At 40.7% G+C, this 27,882-nt stretch overlaps 1 protein-coding gene across 2 annotated transcripts in view; it reads left to right on the top strand.

Moving 5' to 3' along the window:
* Positions 1-27,882, top strand: part of TRPM3 (transient receptor potential cation channel subfamily M member 3) — a 717,940-nt gene that overhangs the window by 668,047 nt on the left and 22,011 nt on the right. For both annotated transcript variants that reach the window (XM_073670333.1, XM_073670354.1), the window contains one exon: positions 23,179-23,329. In XM_073670333.1, coding sequence (XP_073526434.1) covers positions 23,179-23,329 — 151 coding nt within the window. The remainder of the gene's footprint in view (positions 1-23,178; positions 23,330-27,882) is intronic.

The raw sequence follows: 27,882 nt of genomic DNA, 5'->3' as shown, positions 1-27,882 counted from the left end.
AAAAACTCTGTAGCTCACACATCCCCAAAACAGCAGCGATCCACCTCCATGCTTTACTGTCGGAATGTTGTTCCTTTCATCATAGGCCTTGTTGACCTCTCTCCACATGTAACGTTTATGGTTGTGGCCAAAAAGTTCAATTTTGGTCTCATCACTCCAAACTACCTTATTCCAGAAGTTTTGAGGCTTGTCTCTGTGCTGTTTGGCGTATTGTAGGCGAGATACTTTGTGGCATTTGCGCAGTAATGGCTTTCTTCTGGTGACTCGACCATGCAGCCCATTTTTCTTCAAGTGCCTCCTTATTGTGCATCTTGAAACAGCCACACTGCTAGTTTTCAGAGTCCTGAATTTCAGCTGATGCTATTTATGGGTTTTTCTTTGCATACCGAACAATTTTCCTGGCAATTGTGGCCGAAATCTTTGTTGGTCTACCTGACCGTGGTTTGGTTTTTACAGAGCAACCGTTTTTTCCATTTGTTAATCACAGTTTGAATGCTGCTGAGTGGCATTATCAATTCCTTGGATATCTTTTTGTATCTCTTTCCTGTGTTATACAGTTCAACTACCTTTTCCAGTATATCTGTTACTGTAAAAGTCAGAAGGCCGGTAAAACCTAGGATTTACCGGTCAAACTGGACATTTACCGAAGCCGTCGGTAAAAGCTCAAAATGAAAAGTAAAATTGGACTTTTACCTGTGAAGTCTTGGTAAATGTTAACATTTACCGTCGAGCGTGGTAAAAGTCAGAAATATCAGGTGTGAAGATGGAACATCTGACTTTAACCAAGCGCAGTCGGTAAATGTACACATTTACCACGGCTTCTTGGTAACTGTAGTTGAGAAGAGTGTAAGCGCAGTTGGTAAATGTGCACATTAAAATGTAGCTGAGAAGGGTGTAAGCGCAGTTGGTAAATGTGCACATTTACCACGGCTTCTTGGTAAATGTAGCTGAGAAGGGTGTAATAAAAAGTGTAAGCCACCGCGGGAAAGGTGTCTGATTAGGCAGATATGGCGAGGAAATGGAGGACACAGTGTTCAAAGTTTTTATAAATGTAATAAGAGTAAATGGGGAAAATATGGTAATAACAATGAACAAAATCTGCTACCCTGTAAGGTATCTGCTACCCTGTAACGTATGTACGTTCTATATATACAGATGTCAATCCTGACTATCCTTAACGTATGTACGTTCTATATATACAGATGTCAATCCTGACTATCCTATGATTATTGTTCCGATCATACAAAAAGTGCCCACTTCCCGCTAACATACAACCACTAACCCCACACTAAAATATGCAAAAGAGAACGTCCTATGAATCTTAGGGTATCAGTGTTCCGCAGCACCCTCTCACAAAAAGTTACAAGAAGTACATACGCTGCCGTTGTAGTAGTGTATAAATTGTCCTGTACTTCGCTTCCTGTAGAGCGCAGAGTCCAAAGTCTTTCCAAGGGCCCCTTGCAAGGTGGACGCTAACACCGCTCACACGATTTACCGTTGCCGCGCCAATGTGGTAGAACCAGAAGATATGCAGATAAGCTCTGAGCCGGAGTTGCTGGGTGCCATGAACGGTCTGTTCCACCCGAGCACCGTAGTCTCTGATCAGGGGAATCGGAAGACAGCGCATTCCGAGAAAAGGCTGGAAGGAAACAGCGCAACAGCCCTGTCTGGGCTCAGTCTAGTCAGCACAGCACCAGTCCTCTCACTCTCCCTAAAATAGCTCCTGCCTCAAGTCCTAGTTTCCTGGGGTTCTCTTCTTAGATTGCTGCCCAATCACTGCCTGAAGAAAATCACTAACTCATCAATGGCAGTGTTGGTAAATGTGCACATTTACCAACTGCGCTTGGTTAAAGTCAGATGTTCCATCCTCACACCTGATATTTCTGACTTTTACCACGCTCGACGGTAAATGTTAACATTTACCAAGACTTCACAGGTAAAAGTCCAATTTTACTTTTCATTTTGAGCTTTTACCGACGGCCTCGGTAAATGTCCAGATTGACCGGTAAGCCCTAGGTTTTACCGGCCTTCTGACTTTTACAGTAACATATCCATTGACAATTCTTTTGCTTTCCCCATGACTCACAATCCAGAAATGTCAGTGGCTGGATGAAAGATGCAAGAGTCTGTCTGGATCGCAGAAACTCACTCAGTTTTATGCACACACACTGATTACCAAGCAAACAGGTCACAGGTGAGGATGTTACCTTTAGTAGTCATTCAAACCCATTTGTGTCAAATTCTGTGCATGTTATCAGGCCAAAATCATCAGGGTATGTGAACTTTTGATCAGGGTCATTTGGATGTTTTTGGTTGTCATTAAGATTTAAAAAGAGAAAACACAGTTTGACAATAAATGGCTTCGCCCAACCATTAACCATGAGTGGAGAAAAAGTTTTTTGTTATCATTCATATTCTCTGAAACAAGGCCAAGAAAGCAAAAATTCTGCCGGGGTATGTAAACTTTTAAGCATAACTGTATATATACAGTGAAGGAAATAATTATTTGCTTCTTTTGTAAGTTTGTCCACTGACAAAGACATGAACAGTCTATAATTTTAAGGGTAGGTTAATTTTAACATTGAGAGATAGAATATCCCCCAAAAAATCAAGAAAATCACATTGTATAAATTAGATACATTTATTTGCATTTTCCAGTAAGAAATAAGTATTTGATTCCTCTCGCAAACAACACTTAATACTTGGTGGCAAAACCCTTGTTGGCAAGCACAGCAGTCAGACGTTTTTTGTAGTTGATGATGAGGGTTGCGCACATGTCAGGAGGAATTTTGGTCCACTCCTCTTTGCAGATCATCTCTAGATCATTCAGATTTTGAGGCTGTCGCTTGGCAACTCAGAGCTTCAACTCCCTCCATAAGTTTTCTATGGGATTAAGATCTGGAGACTGGCTAGGCCACTCCATGACCTTAATGTGATTCTTTTTGAGCCACTCCTTTGTTGCCTTGGCTGTATGTTTTCGGTCATTGTCTTGCTGGAAGACCCAGCCACGACCCATTTTTAATGCCCTGGAGGAGGGAAGGAGGTTGTGACTCAGGATTTTACGGTACATGGCTCCATCCATTCTCCCATTGATGTGGTGAAGTAGTCCTGTGCCCTTAGCAGAGAAACACCCCCAAAACATAATGTTTCCACCTCCATGCTTGACGGTATTCTTTGGCAGCATTTCTCTTCCTCCAAACAGGGCAAGTTGAGTTAATGCTAAACAGCTAAATTTTTGTCTCATCTGACCACAGCACCTTCTCCCAATAATTAAAAAAATCATCCAGGTGTTCATTGGCAAACTTCAGACGGGCCTGCACATGTGCCTTCTTGAACAGGGGGACCTTGCGGGCACTGCAGGATTTTAAACTTTTAAGGCGTAATGTGTTACCAATGGTTTTCTTGGTGACTGTGGTCCCAGCTGCCTTGAGTTCATTAACAAGTCCCCCCCGTGAAGTTTTAGGCTGATCTCTCACCTTCCTCATGATCAAGGATACCCCACGAATTGAGATTTTGCATGGTGCCCCAGATCGATGTCGATTGAGTCATTTGTATTTCTTCCATTTTCTTACTATTGCACCAACAGTTGTCTCCTTCTCACCCAGCGTCTTCCTTATGGTTTTGTAGCCTATTACAGCTATGTGCAGGTCTATAATCTTGTCCCTGACATCCTTAGAAAGCACTTTGGTCTTGCCCATGTTGTAGAGGTTAGGGTCTGACTGATTGAGTTTGTGGACAGGAGTCTTTTATACAGGTAACTATGTAAGACAGCTGTCTTTAATGCAGGTAACGAGTTGATTAGGAGCGTCTAACTGGTCTGTAGGAGCCAGAACTCATAATGGTATTGTAGCCAACTTCCCTGGATGTGGCCTCAAGAGGAAAATTGGTTACAAATTGAAGATACCGATAATACAAATGGTAACCAAAGAGCCCAGAACAACTTCTGAAGAAATTAGAGGTGAACGCCAAGGTCACGTTACGTCAGTGTCAGATCGCACCATCCCTTGTTGTCTTGGCAAAAGTGGACTTCATAGGAAGACGACTGAGGAGGAATCCACCGTTGAAGGTAAATCATAAAAACCAAGACTGAAATGTGTCAAAAATGCATATTGACAAACCACAAAGCTTCTAGGAGAATTTCCTTTGGACAGATGAGACAACACTGGAGCTTTTTGGCAAGTCACATCAGCTCTATGTTCAAAGATGTAAAAAACTAAGCATACAAAGAACATTGTACTTTCTGTGAAATATGGATGAGGTTTGGTTATGTTTTGTGGCTACTTTGATGCAGCTGGTACAAGGTGTCTTGAATCTTTGCAGTGTACAAAGAAATCTCAAGACTATCAATGCATTCTGGAGGGAAGTGTGCTGTGTCAGAAAGCTTGGTCTGAGTCGCTGGGTCCAAAAATGGCTAAGAGCAAAACATCGGACTATTCTGACGCCTTCTATGTGCCTTGAGCTAAATCCTATTGACCATCTGTGGATGTAGCTGAAACATGCAGTCTGGAGAAGGCACCTTCACACCTGAGACAGCTGGAGCAGTTTGTTCATAAGGAGTAGGCCAAAATACCTGTAGACAGGTGCAGAAGTCTCATTAAGAATTTCAGAAATAGTTTTTTGCAGTAATTGCCTCAAAAGGTTGTGGAACAACATACAAAGCTAAGGGTGCCACCATTTTTGTCCAGGTAATTTTCATTAGTTTTTATTTTTATTTTTTCTGTTACACGTATATAGTTAAATATGCAAATTACATCTTGAGAGTGGAAGAGAACGAGAACTCTAGTGCCGCCTATTGGAAGTAGCAATCCTAAAAGTCATTATCGACCCTTTAACGAGCCTTGCCACATGACTTAGGATAATCCCAGAGGTTCATTGCATATGTTTTAATCCTCCTCACACTGGTGTGCCAGACCAGGCATGTCACTCTCCACAAGGAGTAATGTTACCCCGTAGATCCCATATATAAAGTTACAGTTGTGCTCAAAAGTTTACATACCCTGGCAGAATTTTTCCTTTCTTGGCCTTGTTTCAGAGATTATGATTGATAACAAAAAAACTTTTTCTCCACTCATGGTTATTGGTTGCGTGAAGCCATGTATTGTCAAACTATTGTTTTTTTCTGATCAAAAGTTCACATACCCTGGTGATTTTGGCCTGATAACATGCGCAGAATTTGACACAAATGGGTTTGAATGGCTACTAAAGGTAACATCCTCACCTGTCACCTATTTGCTTGTAATCAGTTTGTGTGCATAAAAGCTGAGTGAGTTTCGGCCACAACTGCCAGGAAAATTGTTCGGGATGCAAAGAAAAACCCACAAATAACATCAGCTGAAATTTAGGACTCTCTGAAAATTAGCAGTGTGGCTGTTTCAAGATGCACAATAAGGAGGCACTTGAAGAAAAATAGGCTGCATGGTCGAGTCGCCAGAAGAAAGTCATGACTGCTCAAATGCCACAAAGTATCTCGCCTACAATACGCCAAACAGACAAGCCTCAAAACTTCTGGTACAAGGTAATTTGGAGTGATGAGACCAAAATTGAACTTTTTGGCCACAACCATCAACGTTACATTTGGAGAGAGGTCAACAAGGCCTATGTTGAAAGGAACACCATTACTACAGTAAAGCACGAAGGTGGATCGCTGATGTTTTGGGGATGTGTGAGCTACAAAGGCACAGGAAACTTGGTAAAAGTTGAAGGAAAGATGAATGCCGCACGTTATCAGCAAATACTGGGGGCAAATTTGTACTTGGACGTTCCAACATGACAACGATCCAAAAGACAAGGCCGAGTCGACCTGTCATTGGCTACAGCAGAACAAAGTGAAGGTTCTGGAGTGACCATCTCAGTGTCCTGACCTCAATATCATTGAGCCACTCTGGGGAGATCTCAAGCGCGCAGTTCATGCTAGACAGCCCAGGAATTTACAGGAACTGGAGTTTTTTTGCCAAGAAGAATGGGCAGCTTTACCATCTGAGAAATTAAAGAACCTCATCCACAACTACTACTAAAGACTTCAAGATGTCATTGATGTTAGAGGGGGGCAATACATGGTATTAAGAACTGGGGTATGTGAACTTTTGTTCAGGGTCATTTGGATGATTTTGGTTGTCATTAAGATTTAAAAAGAGAAAACAGTAGTATTGGTTTCACACAACCAACCAATAACCATGAGTGGAGAAAAAGGGTTTTTTGTTATCATGCATATTCTCTGAAACAAGGCCAAGAAAGGAAAAATTCTGCCGGGGTATGTAAACTTTTGAGCACAACTGTACATTCTTACAGTGGGGAAAATAAGCATTTGATACACTGCCAATTTTGCAAGTTTTCCCACCTACAAAGAATGGAGAGGTCTGTAATGTTTATGGTAGGCACACTTCAACTATGAGAGACCGAATATAAAAATAAAAACCAGAAAATCACATTGTATGATTTTTAAATAATTAAATTGCATTTTATTGCATGAAATAAGTATTTGATCACCTACCAACCAGCAAGAATTCTGGCTCTCTCAGACGTGTTAGTTTTTTTTAAGAAACCCTCCTACTCTGGACTAATTACCTGTATTCATTTTACCTCTTTGAACGCGTTACCTGTATAAAAGACACCTGTCCACACACTCAATCAATTACACTCCAACCTCTCCACCATGGCTGTGAAGAAACGGCACCAGGGGGGCCCTGCAGAATCCCGCTGTTGCCTCTTCTTGCAGTGGATCCACACCCCGCCACCCGCCTGATGTCACACTACGCCAGACGGAGCACGTGATACTGATCTACCCTTTGCACCAACGTGACGTTCCCCACCCCCCTTAAGGATGTGTAAGGTCAGATTGGTACAGTTCTACATCGTGACCTCCTGTCCACACGGGTACAGAGAAGCACCAGGAAGTGAGAAAAGGTGGTCCACTCAGTCACTGACGTGGCCCCACACTCACTCACTCCCCTGACAGGCTGAGAGGCTCTTTCACTACTCCAGTGAAGCAGAGCCTTGTCAGCCTGCTAGAGCTGCCACCAGTCTCTATTTGATATAACAGACTTATATCGGGCTAGAAACTAGCCTGGTAGCATGTTCTTTGGACCAAACAACAGACATAAGGTTCGTGGGTTGAGATAAAAAAACAGCCCAAGATTAAATTATATGTTTAATCACCATAAGGGCTCACTAAACAATCTACTATATACATAAAGGTTATACATATACAGTGGTCAGAGTTGCAAATATAAAAGCATGGTACAACAAGTATAAGCAGATCTTAAAGTCAGTTACCAGTTTAGATGGAAAGCCTGGCTTGTGGGGGGAAGGGCTACCACATGGGGAAGATGTAGGCCCTCACTTGGTTGCTGGACTTGCCCCACACGTCTTGATGTCACAGGCTCCCCAGGAACAAAGACAGTGGGAGGAGTACTGTAGGAGTTTTTAAACTCTCTGGGTCACTTCCAGGGCTGGACCTAACTCTCCACCCTTGGTCTTAGCTTGCTACTATCGCCCTAAACCAAAATGGGCTACAATTCCTTACTGGATGCCCCTAGGGAGCCGGTTCTGGAGTCATCGGATCCAGCTGGGCCCCTGCTACGTGTGGAGAGGAGTTTCCAAAAGGCTGGGGCAGGTATCTGCTCGTCCTTACATGCTAGATTGGGCTGGGATGGAGTCTGGCATTCGCTATCGTCCCCTGAGCTAGAAAATACATTTTGTGAAAAGCTGGGACATATAGTTCTTCCACAACTCGGTATTGAAATATAGTACCTTACACAATAGAGAACATGTTGTGGACAAAGGAAGGGACATCCTGTCAGCAGCTGCAGCTGCTAGGGGGGGGGATTTCTCACCTCCCTTTGCTCCTCCGCCCCCACCCTTTGGCTTGCTGCAAAGGTATTCAAAAGAGTCGGATTACATCATGCATGCAGATCTCTCTGAAACCGGCCAAACAGGTCACAGTGATTGACATAGGTTATCTTGCATTTTCTTCACAATTGCCAAGACCAAAGAGCTGTCTAAGGACACCGGGAACAAAATTGTAGACCTGCACAAGGCTGGGATGGGCTATAGGACAATAGGCAAGCAGCTTGGTGAGACGGCAACAACTGTTGGCACAATTATTAGAAAATGGAAGAAATACGCAATAACTTTCAATCTTCCTCAGTCTTGGGTTGCATGCAAGATCTCGCTTCGTGGTGTAAGGATAATTCTAAGAAAGATCAGGAATCCGCTCAGAACTACATGGGAGGACTTGGTCAATGACCTGAAGAGAGCTAGGACCACAGATTCAAACATTACCATTAGTGACACACTACGTCATCATGGATTAAAATCCTGCAAGGCACACAAGGTCCCCCTGCCCACGCCAGGACATGTCCAAGCCTGTTTGAAGTTCGCCAATGACCATGTGGATTATCCAGAGGAAGCATGGGAGAAGGTCATGTGGTCAGTTGAGACTAAAATATAACTTTTTCTTATCAGCTCCTCTCACTGTGTTTGGGGGAAGAAGAAGGATGAGCTCAACCCCAAGAACACCATCCCAATCGTGAAGCATGGTGGGTGAAACATTATACTTTGGGGGTGCTTTTCTGCAAAGGGGACAGGAAGACTGCACCGTATTGAAGGGAGGATGGATGAGGTCATGTATTGTGAGATATTGGCCAACAACCTCCTTCCCTCAGTAAGAGCACTGAAGATGGGTCATGGCTGGGTCTTTCAGCATGACAATGACCTGAAGCACACAGCCAGGGCAACTAAGGAGTGGCTCTGTAAGAAGCATTTCAAGGTCCTGGAGGGGCCTAGCCAGTCTCCAGACCTGAACCCAATAGAAAATCTTTGGAGGAAGCTGAAACTCAATGTTGTCTTGTCCAGCAACAGCCCCGAAACTTGAAAGATCTGGAGAAGATCTCTATGGAGGAGTAGGCCAAAATCCCTGCTGCAGTGTGTGCAAACTTGATCATGAACTACAGGAAAGTCTGACCTCTGTAATTGCAAACAAAGGTTTCTGTACCAAATATTAAGTTTTGTTTTTCTATTGTATCAAATACTTATTTCATGCAATAAAATGCTAATTATTTATGCAAAAATGATGGAATGTGATTTTCTGTATTTTTTATGATTCTGTTTCTCACATTTAAAGTGTACCAACAATAAAAATTACAGAACTCTCCATTCTTTGTAGGTGGGAAAACTTGCAAAATAGGCAGTGTATCAAATACTTATTTTCCCCACTGCATATAGGTTGAAAAAAGAGTTCAACCTTTCAGCCTTCAAGTTCAACCTTTCTCCACCAGTTATATATTCTCTAGATTATTTATAACCCCCAATGCCATCTGTTATGAGAAAAGCTGCAGTTCTTTATATGCTCATCTGGGTTCTTTTGTACCCTCCAGGATGAGTCATTGATGTGCTGTTGGTGAAATTTGGTAGGCCAGCCTTCCCCGGGAAGATACACCAGTATACCAGTTTTCTCCATATGAACATAATGGATCTCCTTGTGGTTCACTGGAGGCCCAAAGCCTTAGCAATGATTTAACTCTTTCTAACCTGGGGAACAGAGGCAGACATATCATTGGTGCAACATGTACAGCCGCACAGGGGCCCAAGAAGTAAGGTGACCCACTTATACCTCCAAAGCAGATGGAATTATGTATTATGATGAGCTAATAGACTGCAAAGGGCCCGTTTATTGTTCTTGCACGGGGACCCTCCTCTGTCTGAGTCCACCCCTGCTGGAGAACTGAAAAAAAAGTTGATTGGTGGAGATATCAGCTGTTGGACCCCAACAGACATGATGTTGATGATCTAACCTAATACTAGCTCATCAGTATTGTAAGCTTGGAAACCACTTTTAATGTTCTGTAGATGTTTTTGTACCTGGAAAAATAGTCTCAAAGTAATTGTAAAAAATTACTGATGGTACTTTCTTTATTGATGTTTTTTGATAAAAATCTACTGTCACTCTTGGTATGCGCACGTTGTCAGGATTCAGTAGTCTGCACTCACGCAGAGTGACTGCAGACTTTTATTTGAAGACCGGACAACCCCTGCAGTAAGCTATTGTGGGACATGTTCTGTTTTCCTTGAGTGTTGCTGCCTGTTTATGATTGGTCAGCATCATACAGGGAGAAGAAGTACACGCCCCCAGTGAAAACTCTAATAATGCCCATTTGGACTTGACAACAGGTACCTCATTAAGTTCCAAATACTTTGATTGTTAATGTCTTCACAACGAAGAGGCAAAATAAAAAATAAAATAAAAAAATTCTGCTCTGCAGCCACTATTACATTGTGTGTCCAGTTCAACAGGGAAAATTTGGTGAAGGGTCCTCTTTAAGTAAAAGGATATCAGAAGAATAATGACACTGCACAAAACAAATACAATAAATGCTGTTATATTGTAGTAAATCTGTTTTTCTAATGTGGTTGCATTTGTTACAGATAAAAACCTTGTGTATTTGAGAAATGTACAGTTCAGATATGGTATGCTAAAAGTTGCATTATTTTTGTTTTATCTTAACTTAGCATGCACTCATGCTGACCTGCTATGACTTTTGGATATATATGTGTATGGATATATATATACCCAACAGCTTGAACTCCCTACTAAGTCTGCTTTTTCCATTTCTATACAACATTTTAATACAGTTTCAAATATACAGTTTTTCATCAGTTCATTACATAATTTATGTGATTTTACCAAACCAAATGTTGAACCTGGCAGTAAAACACATAACTAAATCCATTGTGAACCATTACATCATTACTTACAAGGAGAACTAATCTCCATCCTTTGAAAAAAAAAAGAAAAGAAAAAAATGTACATGTTGTTATAGTAAGCAATGAAATAAGAAAAGAGTATGATATATTCAGCCACTACAGATGTGACAACAGTAAGCATTATAGTAATCCACCGGTATGTTACGTATATATACAGTGGTGTGAAAAAGTGTTTGCCCCCTTCCTGATTTCTTATTCTTTTGCATGTTTGTCACACTTATATGTTTGACATCACTTAACAAGTTTAAATATTAGACAAAGATAACACAAGTGAACATAAAATGCAGTTTTTAAATGAAGGTCTTTATTATTAAGGGAAAAAGAAATCCAAACCTACAGGGCCCTGTGTGAAAAAGTGATTGCCCCCCTCTTAAAACAGTGGTTTATCACATCTTTGGGAAGCTGAGTTCAATTTTCCTAGCAACACACAGGCCTGATTAATGCCACACCTGTTCTCAATCAAGAAATCACTTAAATAGTACCTGCCTGACAAAGTGAAGTAGACCAAAAGATCCTCAAAAGCTTGACATCATGCGGCGATCCAAAGAAATTCAGGAACAAATGAGAAACAAAGTAATTGAGATCTATCAGTCTGGAAAGGGTTATGAAGCCATTTCTATAGCTTTGGGACTCCAGCGAACAACAGTGAGAGCCATTATCCACAAATGGCAAAAACATGGAACAGTGGTGAACATTCCCAGGAGTGGCCGCCAACCAAAATTACCCCAACAGCACAGCGACGACTCATCCAAGAAGTCACAAAAGACCCCACAACAATATCCAAAGAACTGCAGGCCTCACTTGCCTCAGTTAAGGTCAGTGTTCATGACTCTACCATAAAAAAGAGACTGGGCAAAAATGTCATGCATGGCAGAGTTTCAAGACAAAAACCACTGCTGAGCAAAAAGAACATAAAAGCTTGTCTCATTTTTGCCAGAAAACATCTTGATGATCGCCACGTATTTTGGGAGAACAGTTTGTTAACTGACGAAACAAATGTTGAACTTTTTGGAAGGTGTATGTCCTATTACATCTAGCATAGAAGTAACACAGCATTTCAGAAAAGGAACATCATACCCACAGTAAAATATGGTGGTGGTAGTGTGATCGTCTGGGGCTGTTTTGTTGTTTCAGGACTTGGAAGACTTGCTGTGGTACATGGAACGATTACTTCTGCTGTCTACCAAAAAATCCTCAAGGAGAATGTAAGGCCATCTGTTCATGACCTCAAGCTGAAGTACACTTGGGTTATGCAGCAGGACAAAGATTCAAAACATACCAGCAAGTCCATCTCTGAATGGCTTAAGAAAAACAAAATTAAGACTTTGGAGTGGCCTAGTCAAAGTCCTGACCTTAATCCAATTGAAATTCTGTGGCATGACCTTAAAAAGGTGGTTCATGCTCGGAAACCCTCCAATGTTGCTGAATTACAACCATTTTGTAAAGATGAGTGAGCCAAATTTCCTCCAGAGCGTTGTAAAAGACTCATTACCAGTTGTTGTTGCTAAGGGTGGGGCAAGCAGTTATTAGGTTTAGGGGGCAATCACTTTTTCACACAGGGTTCTGTAGGTTTGGATTTCTTTTTCCTTTAATAATAAAAGACCTTCATTTAAAAACTGCATTCTGTGCTTCCCTGTCTTATCTTAGTCTAATATTTAAAATTGTTTTGTGATCTGAAAAATTTAAGTTTGGGAAACATGCAAAAGGATAAGAAATCAGGAAGGGGGCAAGCAGTTTTTCACACCACTGTATTATTTTCTCTCGACAGTGTGCTCTATGTATTTGGGCGGTATCATATATAAAGTAAAACGTTTTAAAGTGTTTTATTTTTATATCATTAACTCGAAACACATGTTAAAGCATAAGTTCATCTTTGGTTCATTGAAGGTAAACTTCTGCCTATGATATGTAATACCAGAAATTCCCACTAGAGAAATCTGCGGGTTTCCATTACAGCAAACATATATTTTTAGTAGATCACAGTATAATGAGAACTTCCATAATCCAGCAAAATTTTGAACTATTTGTTTGACTGTGAAATGTGGTACATTTTGTATACTGTACAGTGACATGCACATGACTGTGATCTGATCACTCCAATATAACAGATAAAATCTAATAAATGCTTTATCTTATGCCATATTATAATCAGTCCATAAAGTAAATGTATTTATAGCTTTCATTTCTTGAACATTTCTGCTCCCTAATACATTGTAGTCATATATGTGTAGATATTCAGTACTAATATTGTCTGGAGAAGGTATGCAAATTAGCTTCTTCCAAGAGAAACAAACCTGGCTCTCTAGTGCCACCTGTTGGATGTAGCCACTAAAGCCAGTGCCAGTTGTCATATGACAAAGGGATGCTGACAGTTGATTTACGCTGTCTGAACTACAGGGAGATGTGAGCGGCCTTGGACAGAGGTCCAGGTAGAGATTCTCTTTGTCGAAAGCACCAAGTTGAAAAAGCTAAAACTACTGCCTGCAGATGGATTTCTTTTCTTGAAGTGTCAGTCTTTGCTGATGACACCGAGCTATGTAGGATATTAAAATCTGACTTTGACATTACAAGATTACAAAACAATGTGGATAAGATGTCTGAATGGACAAACACTTGGCAAATGAGATCTAATGTAGATAAATGTAGAGTAATGCACTTAGGACGGAGTAATCCTATCGCTACATATACATTAAATGGGAGTATACTCAGGACTACAGAACAGGAGAAGGACTTGGGTATTCTGGTTACTAGTAAGCTGAGCAGCAGTACTCAATGTCAGGCAGCAGCCGCAAAAGCAAAGAAGATTTTAGGGTGTATAAAAAGAGAGATAAAATCCCACGATCCCAACATATTGTTACTCCTCTATAAATCACTGGTGAGGCCACATCTAGAATATGGGATACAGTTTTGGACTCCACATTTTGAAAAGGATATTCAGAAATTAGAGTCAGTTCAAAGTCGGGCAACTAGATTATTACAAGGGATGGAAGGCCTGTCATATGATGAGAGGTTGGAAAAGTTGGGCTTGTTTAGGAAAAAAGACGCATCAGGCTAGATCTCATTTACTGTATAAATATATGTGTGGTCAGTGCAAAGGACTAGCACATGAATTATTCCTTCCAAAGACCATACTAAGGACCAGGGGGCACTCATTACAGGTGGAAGAAAGGCGATTCCAGAAGATAAAGAGGAAAGCGTTCTTTATAGTCAGAGCAGACTGTGGAATGACCGACCACAAGAGGTAGTGATGGCAGACACTATAGCAGCATTAAAAAAAGCGCTGGATGATTTCCTCAGTACAAATAATATTGTGGTTTACAGTTCATTTAGTGACAAAATATATGATTGGTGGAGGAAGGTTGAACTTAATGGACCTAGGTCTTTTTTCAACCTATGTAACTATTTGTTTTTGCATCAACATTTACTTATAGGGTAGCTACATTCAATAGGTGGCACTAGAGAGCAGATTCCTTCCTTTAAGGATAGGCTAATTTGCATACTTTTTCCAAGGAAGCATAGCCTAGCCTATAAGTCTGATGATGAACTCCCAATGTTGTCAAGTTAAGCACAGCATATAAAGATTAAATTTGTAGTGACTGCTTATGGAAGTCAATGGATATAAAACAAAATATCTTATTACAATAAATACTTAATGCAATGTTATTATTATTATTATTATTATTAAACTGAATCAAAACGTTCCTTTGTCTCAAACCCCACTGTAAAGCTGTAAAGTACGGTCTGGTATTAATATAATCTGTGCTTTCTAATACACATTTCACCAGATTTTATTTGATGGCACTGTAAATCAGGGGTTCACATTCACTAAAATACCAGGGATTGAGAAAGGTTGTGCAACGGTGTAGATCTGACATGAGGGATGAACAGGTTGGAAAAGTGAGGAGCGTGTTTAACCTCTTCCACACGTGTGATTAACATACGTCACATGTCGGATGGTAGTTTATGGAGTGGACTCCGGAGTTGAGCCCAAACTATACCCTGCAGATGCTGACTGTGTCATACAGCCAGCATCTTCCTGCAACAGTAATGACTGGAGTTAGCGCCAATCATTGCTGTTTAATGATAGCCTGCATCTTCCCCCGCAACACTATCTCAGGATGGCAATAGGTTGTCAAGGCAGAGGCCACACCATTTGCCATCTTACTCCTCCTATGAAGCCCAGCCTGGGCTTGTTCTTTATAGAATAAAGTGATTTTGACTATATACTGTAATGTATACTGAAGCAAGGCATGTCCTCTGAAAGCCGGAGGAGTGTTAGCTCCAGTAAGGGGGGAAGTAGCAGAGCAGGGCAGGCCAGGCAGGTGTTGGTAGTGGGGGGCTCAATTATTAGGGGAACAGATGGGGCAATCGGTCACAAAGACAGGGATCGTCGAACAGTGTGCTGCCTACTTGGCGCTCGAGTCCAGCACATCGCTGATCGGGTTGACAGAATCCTGGGAGGGGCTGGTGAGGACCCAGCGGTCATGGTGCACATTGGCACAAATGACAAAGTTAGAGGTAGGTGGAAGGTCCTTAAAGATGATTTCAGGGAATTAGGCTGGAAGCTTAAAGCAAGGACCTCCAAGGTGGTATTCTCAGAAATACTACCTGTACCATGTGCCACACCAGAGAGGCAACAGGAGATTAGGGAGATAAATAAGTGGCTCAGGAACTGGTGTATGAAAGAGGGGTTTGGGTTCCTGGAGAACTGGGCCGATTTCTCAGTTGGCTACAGATTCTATGCTAGGGACGGGCTGCACCTCAATGGGGAGGGTGCAGCTGTGCTGGGGGAGAAAATGGCTAGAAGGTTGGAGGAGTGTTTAAACTAGAGATTCGGGGGGAGGGTATTCATTTTATAGGTGGGGAAGATAGTGAGAATAGTGACCTGGGCACAAATAAAGAAATTGGGGGTGGGGTTAAAACAGTCAATATAGTAAGAAGGAATAGAGGTACAGAGAGATACATAGAATGCATGTACACTAATGCCAGAAGCCTCACCAACAAATTAGAGGAATTAGAATTAATTTTGCTGGAAAATAATTATGACATGGTGGTGATATCTGAGACGTGGCTGGACGAGAGCCATGACTGGGCAGTTAATTTACAGGGCTATAGTCTGTTCAGAAATGACCGTACAAACAAGCGAGGGGGGGGTATGTGTTTATATGTAAAATCATCCTTAAAATCCATCTTGCGTGAGAATATATGTGAATCTAATGAAAATGTAGAGTCCCTGTGGGTGGAGATAAGGGGAGGGGGAAAAATAATAAATTACTGATAGGGGTTTGTTATAAGTCTCCAAAAATAATGGAAGCAGAGGAGAATATCCTCATAAAGCAAATAGATGAAGCAGAGACTCAAGGAGAAGCCATTATTATGGGGGACTTTAACTACCCTGAAATACATTGGGGAACAGAAACTGTAGTTCAAGCAAAGGTAATAGGTTTTTGACAACTATGAGAGACAATTACCTTTCATAACTGGTTCAGGACTCAACAAGAAGGGGGGCACTGCTAGACCTAATATTAACCAACAGGCCAAACCGCATATCAAATATACGAGATGGGGGTCACTTGGGTATTAGTGATCACAAAATAATATGTTTTCATGTATCCTTTAATAAGATGTGTAGTAGAGGGGTTACAAGGACACTAAACTTCAGGAAGGCAAATTTCCAACGGTTGAGAGATGACCTTAGTGCAATAAACTGGGACGATATCCTGAGACATAAAACTACACAAAGCCAATGGGAGACATTTACTAGCATCCTGAATAGGACCTGTGCATAATATATACCCTATGGGAATAAACATGCTAGAAATAGGAGGAAACCACTATGGCTAAATAGAGCTGTAAGGGGCGCAATAAGTGACAAAAAGAAAGCATTTAGAGAACTAAAGCAAGTAGGTAGTGATGAGGCATTAAATAAATGCAGAAAATTAAATAAATTCTGTAAAAACCAAATCAAGGCAGCAAAGATTGAGACAGAGAGACTCATTGCCAGAGAAAGTAAAAATAATCCCAAAATATTCTTTAACTACATAAATAGTAAAAAACTAAAAAATGATAGTGTTGGTCCCCTTAAAAATAGTCTGGGTGAAATGGTGGATGAGGATGAGGAAAAAGCCAACATGCTAAATGATTTTTTTTCAACAGTATTTACACAAGAAAATCGCATGACAGAAAACATGATTGGTGATGACAAAAATTCTCCATTAAATGTCACTTGCTTAACCCAGCAGGAAGTACGGCGGCGTCTAAAAATCACTAAAGTTGACAAATCCCCGGGCCCGGATGGGATACACCCGCGAGTACTGCAGGAATTAAGTAACGTCATAGATAGACCATTATTTTTAATCTTTAAAGATTCCATAATAACAGGGTCTGTACCACAGGACTGGCGTATAGCAAATGTGGTGCCAATATTCAAAAAAGGGACAAAAACCGAACTTGGAAATTATAGGCCAGTAAGCTTAACCTCTACTGTGGGTAAAATCCTGGAGGGTTTCCTAAGAGATGCTATACTAGAGTATCTGAAGAAGAATAACCTCATGGCCCACTATCAACATGGGTTTACAAGGGACTGTTCCTGTCAAACTAATCAGATTAGCTTTTATGAGGAGGCAAGTTCCGGACTGGACGAAGGAAATGCAGTGGATGTTGTGTATATGGACTTTTCAAAATGCTTTTGATACGGTTCCACACAAAAGGTTGATACATAAAATGAGAACAATGGGGATAGGGGAAAATATATGTATGTGGGTTAAGAACTGGCTCAGTGATAGGAAACAAAGGGTGGTTATTAATGGAACACACTCAAACTGGGGGGTACCACAGGGGTCAGTATTGGGCCCGCTTCTTTTTAACATATTTATTAATGACCTTGTAGGGGGCATACAGAGTAGTATTTCAATATTTGCAGATGACACTAAACTCTGCAGGGTAATCAATACAGAGGAGGACATTTTTATATTACAGGAGGATCTATGTAAACTAGAAGCTTGGGCTGATAAATGGCAAATGAGCTTTAATGGGGATAAATGTAAGGTAATGCACTTGGGTAGAGGAAATAAAATGTATAATTATATAAACTGGGCAAAACTGTCACTGAAAAAGACCTGGGTGTATTGGTGGATGACAAGCTCACGTTTGGTGGCCAGTGTCAGGCAGCTGCTGCAAAGGCAAATAAAATAATGGGATGCATTAAAAGAGGCATAGATTCTCATGAGGAGAACATAATATTACCTCTATACAAGTCATTAGTGCGACCACACTTAGAATACTGTGTACAGTTCTGGTCTCCGGTGTATAAGAAAGATAGAGCTGAACTAGAGCGAGTGCAGAGAAGAGCGACCAAGGTTATTAGAGGACTGGGGGGTCTGCAATACCAGGACAGGTTATTACACTTGGGGTTATTTACTGTGGAAAAAAGAAGGCTTAGGGGTGATCTTATTACTATGTACAAGTATATGAGGGGACAGAACAAAGACCTTTCTACTGATCTTTTTACTCTGAGGCCTGAGACGGGGACAAGGGGGCATCTTCTACGTCTGGAGGAAAGAAGGTTTAAACATAATCACAGACGCGGATTCTTTACTGTAAGAGCAGTGAGACTATGGAACTCTTTTCCGTATTATCTTGTAATGAGTGATTCACTGCTAAAATTTAAGAAGGGCATGGATGCCTTTCTTGAAAACTATAATATTACAGGTTATATATACTAGATTCCTTGATAGGATGTTGATCTAGGGAACTAGTCTGATTGTCATATGGGGTCAGGAAGGAATTTTTTTCCCCAATGTGGAGCTTAGTGTTTGCCACATGGGTTTTTTTGCCTTCCTCTGGATCAACATGTTAGGCTATGGGGTGAACTAGATGGACTTAGTCTTCCTTTAACCTTAAAAACTATGTTACTATGTATTACAACAGTTCTGTAGTATATAGAACAAGCGATTGCATGTTTAAGAACCCTAAGAGAACTGAAAAATAAAGAAAATAATACAGAAGATTAGAAAAAAAAGAAAAATGAAATTTACCCCCATAACTTTAATATATATAAAAAAAATAGCACCATTAGTGTGAAAGTCCAATCTATTAAAACTGGAGTTGGTGCAAATTTATCTGCATGACCCATTGCATCAGCTGGAGTACCGCCTCTTACCTACCTAATACTGAAGCTCTTCCTTTGATTAGCAAGGCTGGTGTGAATCTCATGTGTGAAACTCTGCAAAAATCTGAATAGGAGCTGTCGACAGGTAAGAAGAGGTACTCCGGCTTCTATGTATAACTCTTGGAAGAAGGGGTTGAGAAAATGAAATTGCAAAAAGGAAAAATTACCCAATCTGAAAGGGATTAAAGGCTGCATGCTTGGGAAGGGTGACTTTTATCTATGCGATCAAAAAGGTATATACAGTCATGGCCGAAAGTGTTGACACCATAGAAATTGTTCCAGAAAAGAAAGTATTTCTCCCTTAAAATTATTGCAATTACACATTTCCCAGAAAGATTTTGGCTTACTCACGTACATTGTGGCAAACTGCAGTCTAGCTTTTTTTTATGTTTCTGTGTCAGCAATGGGGTCCTCCTGGGTCTCCTGCCATAGCGTTTAATTTCATTCAAATGTCGATGGATAGTTTGCGCTGACACTGATGCACCCTGAACCTGCAAGCCGCTTGAATTTCTTTGGAACTCGATTGGGACTGCTTATGCACCATCCGGATTATCCTTTCATCAATTTTTCACTGCCGTCCACGGAGATTAGCTACACTGCCATGGGTTGTAAACTTCTTGATTATGTAGCCCACCATGGATAAAGGAACATCAAGATCTCTGGAGATGGACTTGTAACCTTAAGATTGTTGATATTTTTCAACAGTTTTGGTTCTCAAGTTCTCAGACAGTTTTGTTCTCAATGCTTAATGTGGCACACACAGACACACAATGCAAAGATTGAGTTTCAGGTGTGATTTACATATTGTCCACACCTGTTACTTGCCACAGGAGAGTTTGAACGAGCATCACATGCTTGATACAAAGTTGTTTACTCAAAATTCTGAAAAGATGCCAACAATTTTGTCCGACCCATTTTTAGGGTTTTGTGTGAAATTATGTCCAATTTGTCTTTTTTTTCTCAGGTTTTAAGTGTTGTTCCAATACACACTAAGGAAATAATGTGTATAACAAAATGTGTAATTGCAATAAATTTCTGGGAGAAATACTTTCTGTGCTGCTTACCATTATTGCCAATCCTTCATTTTTTTCATATAGTGTACAATATCCTCAGAAATAAATGGAAATGTACCAAAGTTATATCCTCAGGATTTTTTAATTAGTGGTCCAAAGTAATATAACAATAAAACATTGTTTTTCAACTTCCATGTTGCAATTTCAAAGAAGAAACACAATAAACAGCATGTGCAGCAATAAAGGCTGCACACTCTTTGGCATTGATGACAGCCTCCAAACGTTTCTTGTAGCCACCTATAAGCTTCTTGCACTTCTCAGCTGGAATTTTCTCCTATTCTTCCTTTGCAGTTTGTTCAAGCTCTTGAATGTTTGCAGGGTTCTTTTTCCCAATGGCAGATTTCAGCTCACCCCAAAGATTTTCAATGGGATTGAGGTCAGGAATCATTGCTGGCAATTTTAAAACAATCCATTTTTTCTTTTTCAACCATTCCTGTGTACTTTTGGATGTGTGCTTTGGGTTATTGTCTTGCTGGAGGACCCATGATCTTCGACTCAAACCACTTTTTCTTACACTGGGTAGGACATTTTGCTCTAAAAACTCTTGATAATTCTCTGATTTCATGATACCTGTGATACGGTCAAGGCCTCCAGTTCCAGACACAGCAAAGCAACCCCACAGCATTATGGATCCTCCACCATGCTTAACTGTTGGTAAGGTGTTCTTTTCTTTATAAGCTTTATTACGCCGTCTGCTCTCTTTTGCAAAGATCAGTTGTTCCTTTTTATGTGTTTTCTTCAGCAATGGTTTCTTCCTTGGTCTTCGCCCATAAAGCTCTGCTTGGTTTAGTGTGCGGCTTATGGTACTTGTTGAAACCGTGACCCCAGGCTGTTGCAGGTTGGCCTTCAGGTCTTTGGATGATTGACGTGGTGTTTTTTCCACCATTCGCACCAAGCTTCGAAGACATCTCTTGTCAATTTTCCTCTTTCCCCCACGTCCAGGGAGGTTCTTGACTGTTCCATGCTTGACAAACTTTTTATTAACATTGCACACTGTTGAAACTGGGATACCAAGGTCTTTGGAGATGGCCTTATACCCTTTGGAAGTCTTGTGTTTGCTAATAATAGCAGTTCTGATGTCCTCAGACAGCTCCTTTGTCTTCACCATTGTGACAAAGGTATAGGGCCTACCATGTGGCTTTTAAAACACTGAAGTCATCATTCATTGGCTAATTCATGTCACATGGGCACTGACAATCACAGGAGAATCTCTTTTGTGATTTACCACAGGCAAGTCAAAATGTGTTTCCACCCTAATGTAAAGGGTGCCAATACCAGTGTCACAGCAAGTTTTAGGTTTTTCTATTTTCCTCTCCCATTGTTTTTGGTTTTAAATTATTGTTTATCATTTGCTCTTTTGTATTTAACACGAGTGCTCTATACAAAAATACTGTTTCACTTGATTCATTTTCTTCAGGAGATATTCCACATTATGTACTGAAACTTCATGGGTGCCAATAACGATGAACAGGACTGTAATTTTCTGGAACAATTTCAAGGGTGCCAACACTTTTGGCCATGACTGTATGTATTAAGCTGCAGAGGACACTCTGTTGTTTAGTATGTACTGTGAAGTTACTAATAGAAACTGGAATCTAAAGAAAAATAGGGGTTTTAAATAGGGCACAGGATCAACCACAACCATTGCTTTGCCATAAAGTGTTCCAGCAGAATAACAACTAAAAGATTGCTATTATCTTGTGGTTAAAACCAAAAACCAACACCCCTAAGTACATCATACCATTAAAATAATCCTATAAAATAAATGGTTCCAGAGACAGCAACTTCTATAAATACGCTGATAGGATTTTTTTAATTTCTTTATTTAAGTTTTGTGATACCAAAGGAAGGCGGACGGGGATACAGTAAGGAAAAATATTGTAACTTGTTAACCAAGTTTGGAATAGTGTCATTTGTGTATGCTGTACCTAAATTCTGAATGAGGGGATCTGCACACTGTATTGATTTGCTAAATTTGTAGCAATCCTATTGATGGGATTTTTTTAAGAACCCTGGAGACCTGTTAAAAAAAAAGAATACTTACCTACCGTACTTACTGTTAAGTTCTTCCTCTCTCCACTTCCATCTGTGTCTCATGGCCATATTCTATGACTAGATCTCAGTGACATTTTATCCATAATGATGTATCAGCAAGTGACTGCTTCATCAATGGCTTCTTAGTACCAAACATATTGGATGACAAGATTGAGTGACTATGTCATGAGTTCACAGGGCAAAGGAGGTGAGGTCATCAGGTATGATATGTGTACTGGGTGCCAGGGGGATGCTAAAAGCCCCTCTTCCCTGGCCAGAGACCTATATAGCCAGGGCACTGAGAAGAATCACTATGGGTCACTGTGGTCTAGTCAGAAGACATGCATGTTGGCAGTGTCAGACTGAAGAACATTGGGCCCACCAGAGGATTTGATTTTGAGGACCCACCTTTCTCCCCCACTCAAGAGCCCCATAGCAGCTGCAAGGTTTGCACTATGAACTCTCCTGAAGGAGAAGCCAGGGCCCACCGGAGGATTCACCAGTTCTCTGGTGGGCCAGTCCAACCCTGCATGTTGGAAATCCATGGTTGGGAAGAGAAGAAATGTTACCTAACAGTAAGTACATAAAATTATATATTTTTTTATTTGCTACATTTTCCAGAGGGTCCTTTTAGGAGAAATCTAAAAAAGAACACATGCTATTAAATAAAGAGTACAGCACAGAGCGGCCTGCTTACCTCCAGAAATACAGCCGGTATCAAATATTCTACACTCTGAAGTGACTGATTGTACATGTTTTTAGGATACGAGAATTATGGCAATGTCCTCTTTCATGCTAGATCAGGTGTATGTAAGCAAGAATATTTATCGATGTAGAGATGGAAACATATTGCTGTCTGCTGGAGAAATCCCATTTATTTTAGATTATCCCATGAGATGTCTGTCATGGTGAATACTGATTTTCTTCATATAAGTCACTGCGTCTCATACATTGCATTCAGAAGGTGGCCATCTACAGTGTCATCTCCGAGTCTGAGCTGTAAATAAATGTGACTAGTGCATGAATACAGCATGTAAGCCTTGCTATCAGTTTGGGACTTCATTCTCCAGAAAATTTTCTTCCGCCTGATTGGACAAGACACTATAAATCTATGACTGACTCTGTTATAATTCCTTTTAGCTCCCTGCGGATATAATGAGACTACAGAAGATGGGAAAATAGTTCAGCTTCCTCCATGCAAGACGGGAGCATGGATCGTCCCTGCAATCATGGCTTGTTACCTATTAGTGGCCAATATTCTTCTAGTAAACCTCCTCATAGCAGTATTCAAGTAAGTCAATAATCCCTTAATATTGTACTGTGCTTTAAGAGTTTATCCACCTTTGGGGACAATTTTTTTGTTTTTAAGTAAATGCATATATTTGGGGCTAAAAATCATATTTGCCATTTTTTAAAAAAAATATTGGACCGTTGGCCTTTTATAGACTCTATGTTGCACTGTCTAATGCTGGCTGCAGAAGGAGTTTACTGAGAATCTGTTAGTGAGCTCATTCTGACGGTCTGACTGGAGAGTTTTCAACTGTTTTATCTGGCTATTTCTGAGCTCCCTTCAGCTGATTTATAGCCACAAACTACAGTAAAATTGAACCTGTGAAAGGAAAACAGAGCAAATTTTTTTAATGAATCTCAATTGCAAAATGTATTTTTAAGCCTCACATACATGCATTTTTAGTGGAATAAATGTCCCCAAACATGTACAAACTCTTTAACCCCTGAACCTATTTTCACCTTTCTAACCAGGCCAAATTTTACAATTCTGACCACTGGCACTTTATGAGGTAATTACTCTGAAACGCTTCAACGGATCCCCCTGATTCTGAGAATGTTTTTTCGTGTCATATTGTACTTCAAGATAGTGGTAAATTTAGGTCGATATGTTTTGTGTTTATTTCTGAAAATATTGAAAATTTGACAACAAATTTAAAAATGTAGCAATTTTCAAACTAAATTTTTTTTTGCCCTTATACCAGATCACTATACCACAAAAAATAGATAATAAATAACATTTCCCACATGTCTACTTCACGTCAGCATCATTTTTAAAACATATTTTTTTTGTTAGGAAGTTCTAAGGGTTAAAAGTTTATCAGCAATTTCTAATTTTTCAAACAAAATTTAAAAAACTATATTTTTAGGGACCACATCACATTTGAAGTGACTTTGAGAAGCCAATGGGACAGAAAATACCTAAGTATGACACCATTTTAAAAACGACTCGGCTCAAAGTGCTCAAAACCACATTCAAGAAGTTCATTAACCATTTAGGGGCTTCACCAAAATTAAAGCAATGTGGAAAGAAAAAATGAAAATTTTACTTTTTCCCACCAAAATATTCATTTAGCCACAAAGGGTAACAGGAGAAAATGGACCATACAATTTGTTGTGTAGTTTCTCCTGAGTACACCAATACCCCATATATGTTGGAAAACTATTGTTTGGGCGCACAGCAGGTCTTGGAAGAGTAGGAGCGCCATTTGACTTTTGGAACGCAAAATTGGCTGGAATTGATAGCAGATGCCATGTCGCATTTGCAGAACCCCTGATGTGCCTAAACATTGGAAACCCACCACAAGTGACAACCTTTTTGGAAACTATACCCCTCAAGGAACTGATCTAATGGTGCAGTAAGCACCTTGAACCCACAGGTGTTTCACTGAATTTTATAACCTTGAGCCGTGAAAATGAAAAAATATATTTTTCCCGCAAAAATGTTGCTTCAGCCCGAAAGTTTTCATTTTCTCAAGAGTAACAGGAGAAAATGGACCATTTTTTGCTCAATTTCTCCTGAGTATGTCAATTTCCCACATGTGGTGGAAAACTATTGGACTGCAGGGTTTGGAAGGGAAAGAGCACTAGTGTTGAGCGAACGTGCTCGGATTAGGTGTTATCCAAGCATGCTTGAGTCCTAACCGAGTATCTTCGGCGTGCTCATTAAATATGTTTGCGTCACCATGGCTGCATGTCTCACGGCTGTTAGACTGCCACAACACATGCAGGGATTGACTAACAAACAAGCAATCCCTGCATGTGTTGTGGCTGTCTAACAGACGTGAGACATGCAGCCATGACAACGCGAACATATCTGACGCCAAAGATACTCGGTTAGGACTCGAGCATGCTAGGATAACACCTTATCCGAGCATGTTTGCGCAACATTTGATTTTTGGAGCCTAAAATTAGCTGGTATCAATAGCGGACGCCATGTCGTGTTTGCAGAGCCGTTGAGATACCTAAACAGTGGAAACCCACCTCAAGTGACCCCATTTTGGAAACTACATCCCACATTTTCACAAGAGGAACAGGAGAAAATGGACCATACAATTTGTGGTGCGATTTCTCATGAGTACGCCGATACCCTACATGTGGTGGACTACTGTTTGGGCACACAGTATGGCTCGGAAGGAATTTAAGACACTTTGTATAGTGGCTTCATATAATGGCTCTACAATGTACCATTATTCCTCTCTACAACCAATGTTTTTATAGAAGAGAATTTACCATTCATCTACCATACATACATGTAACATACAGTATATAATACTGATATACTGTATAATACACTAATGCAAAACACATTATACACACATATACACAAAGCATATACAGTACAGACCAAAAGTTTGGACACACCTTCTCATTTAATGATTTTTCTGTATTTTCATGACTATGAAAATTGTACATTCACACTGAAGGCATCAAAACTATGAATTAACATATGTGGAATTATATACTTAACAAAAAAGTGTGAAACAACTGAAAATATGTCTTATATTCTAGGTTCTTCAAAGTAGCCACCTTTTGCTTTGATGACTGCTTTGCACACTCTTGACATTCTCTTGATGAGCTTCAAGTGGTAGTCACCGGAAATAGTCTTCCAACAATCTTGAAGGAGTTCCCAGAGATGCTTAGCACTTGTTGACCCTTTTGCATTCACTCTGCAGTCCAGCTCACCCCAAACCATCTCGATTGGGTTCAGGTCTGGTGACTGTGGAGGCCAGGTCATCTGGCGTAGCACCTCATCACTCTCCTTCTTGGTCAAATAACCCTTACACAGCCTGGAGGTGTGTTTGGGGTCATTGTCCTGTTGAAAAATAAATGATGGTCCAACTAAACGCAAACCAGATGGAATAGCATGCCGCTGCAAGATGCTGTGGTAGCCATGCTGGTTCAGTATGCCTTAAATTTTGAATAAATCCCCAACAGTGTCACTAGCAAAGCACCCCCACACCATCACACCTCCTCCATGCTTCACGGTGAGAACCAGGCATGTAGAGTCGATCCGTTCACCAAAGATCTCAAATTTGGACTCATCAGACCAAAGCACAGATTTCCACTGGTCTAATGTGCATTCCTTGTGTTTAGCCCAAACAAGTCTCTTCTGCTTGTTGCTTGTCCTTAGCAGTGGTTTCCTAGCAGCTATTTTACCATAAAGGCCTGCTGCACAGTCTCCTCTTAACAGTTGTTGAAGAGATGTGTCTGCTGCTAGAACTCTGTGTGGCATTGACCTGGTCTCTAATCTGAGCTGCTGTTAACCTGCGATTTCTGAGACTGGTGACTCGGATAAACTTATCCTCAGAAGCAGAGGTGACTCTTGGTCTTCCTTTGCTGGGGCGGTCCTCATGTGAGCCAGTTTCTTTGTAGCGCATGATGGTTTTTGCAACTGCACTTGGGGACACTTTCAAAGTTTGCCCAATTTTTCAGACTGACTGACCTTCATTTCTTAAAGTAATGATGGCCACTCGTTTTTCTTTACTTAGCTGCTTGTTTCTTGCTATAATACAAATTCTAACAATCTATTCAGTAGGACTATCAGCTGTGTATCCACCTGACTTCGGCACAACACAACTGATGGTCCCAACCCCATTTATAAGGCAAGAAATCCCACTTATTAAACCTGACAGGGCACACCTGTGAAGTGAAGACCATTTCCGATGACTACCTCTTGAAGCTCATCAAGAGAATGCCAAGAGTGTGCAAAGCAGTCATCAAAGCAAAAGGTGGCTACTTTGAAGAACCTAGAATATAAGACATATTTTCAGTTGTTTAACACTTTTTTGCTAAGTATATAATTCCACATGTGTTAATTCATAGTTTTGATGCCTTCAGTGTGAATGTACAATTTTCATAGCCAAGAAAATACAGAAAAAGCTTTAAATGAGAAGATGTGTCCAAACTTTTGGTCTGTACTGTAAGTGAGTAAAATAAATAAATAAATCACAGTATGTCCTTAATAGTTATCATTAGACTGCGGACCATAAAGGAAGCTGTCATGGGTGTTTCAGAGGTGACAGACAGTCGCCCTGCAGTTGGTTGCAGGAGATCTCTACGTTTGGCATTGCAGACATCTTCCTAGATGAGAGGCTGTCTCTAGGACCTAGCAGCTACCTCCCTCTGGTAATTAGCTCCCTTGCCTGGGTGTATATATACCTGGTGTGTCTGAGAGGGAGGTGCTGGCTATATTCATTTCTACTTGTAAAGGCTTAGCAAGAGCAGTTCTTCATCCTGTCTGGAGCTTGAGGTCGAGTTCGCATTTGTCTGGAGTCGTCTAAAGCTAAGCATTTTTGTTTGTCTACCCTTGTTGTTCATAGAGTTTAGTGGAGATCGACTAGTGCTCATCTCCTCCCATCCCTAGCCTTAGCCATACGCCAGGGAAAGAAAGGGCGAGGCACGTATGCGGCGATTGCTGAAGAGGCAATATAGGGATGGTAGTTGAGACAGGGTGATACTAGACCAGACTAGGAGGTCTCCATTTCCCCCTTTCCCTAGTGTCTGGGCTCCCTTTCCCTCTTCCCTCTGTGTTGCACTAAGTCTTCCCCACACCTG

This window comes from Phyllobates terribilis, unplaced genomic scaffold (assembly GCF_046119375.1).
Source record: "Phyllobates terribilis strain yellow unplaced genomic scaffold, ASM4611937v1 Scaffold_1__5_contigs__length_1240528914, whole genome shotgun sequence".
Classification (NCBI taxonomy): domain Eukaryota; kingdom Metazoa; phylum Chordata; class Amphibia; order Anura; family Dendrobatidae; genus Phyllobates; species Phyllobates terribilis.
Note: the sequence above shows the minus strand (reverse complement) of the source record. Positions and strands in the feature narration are given on the sequence as shown.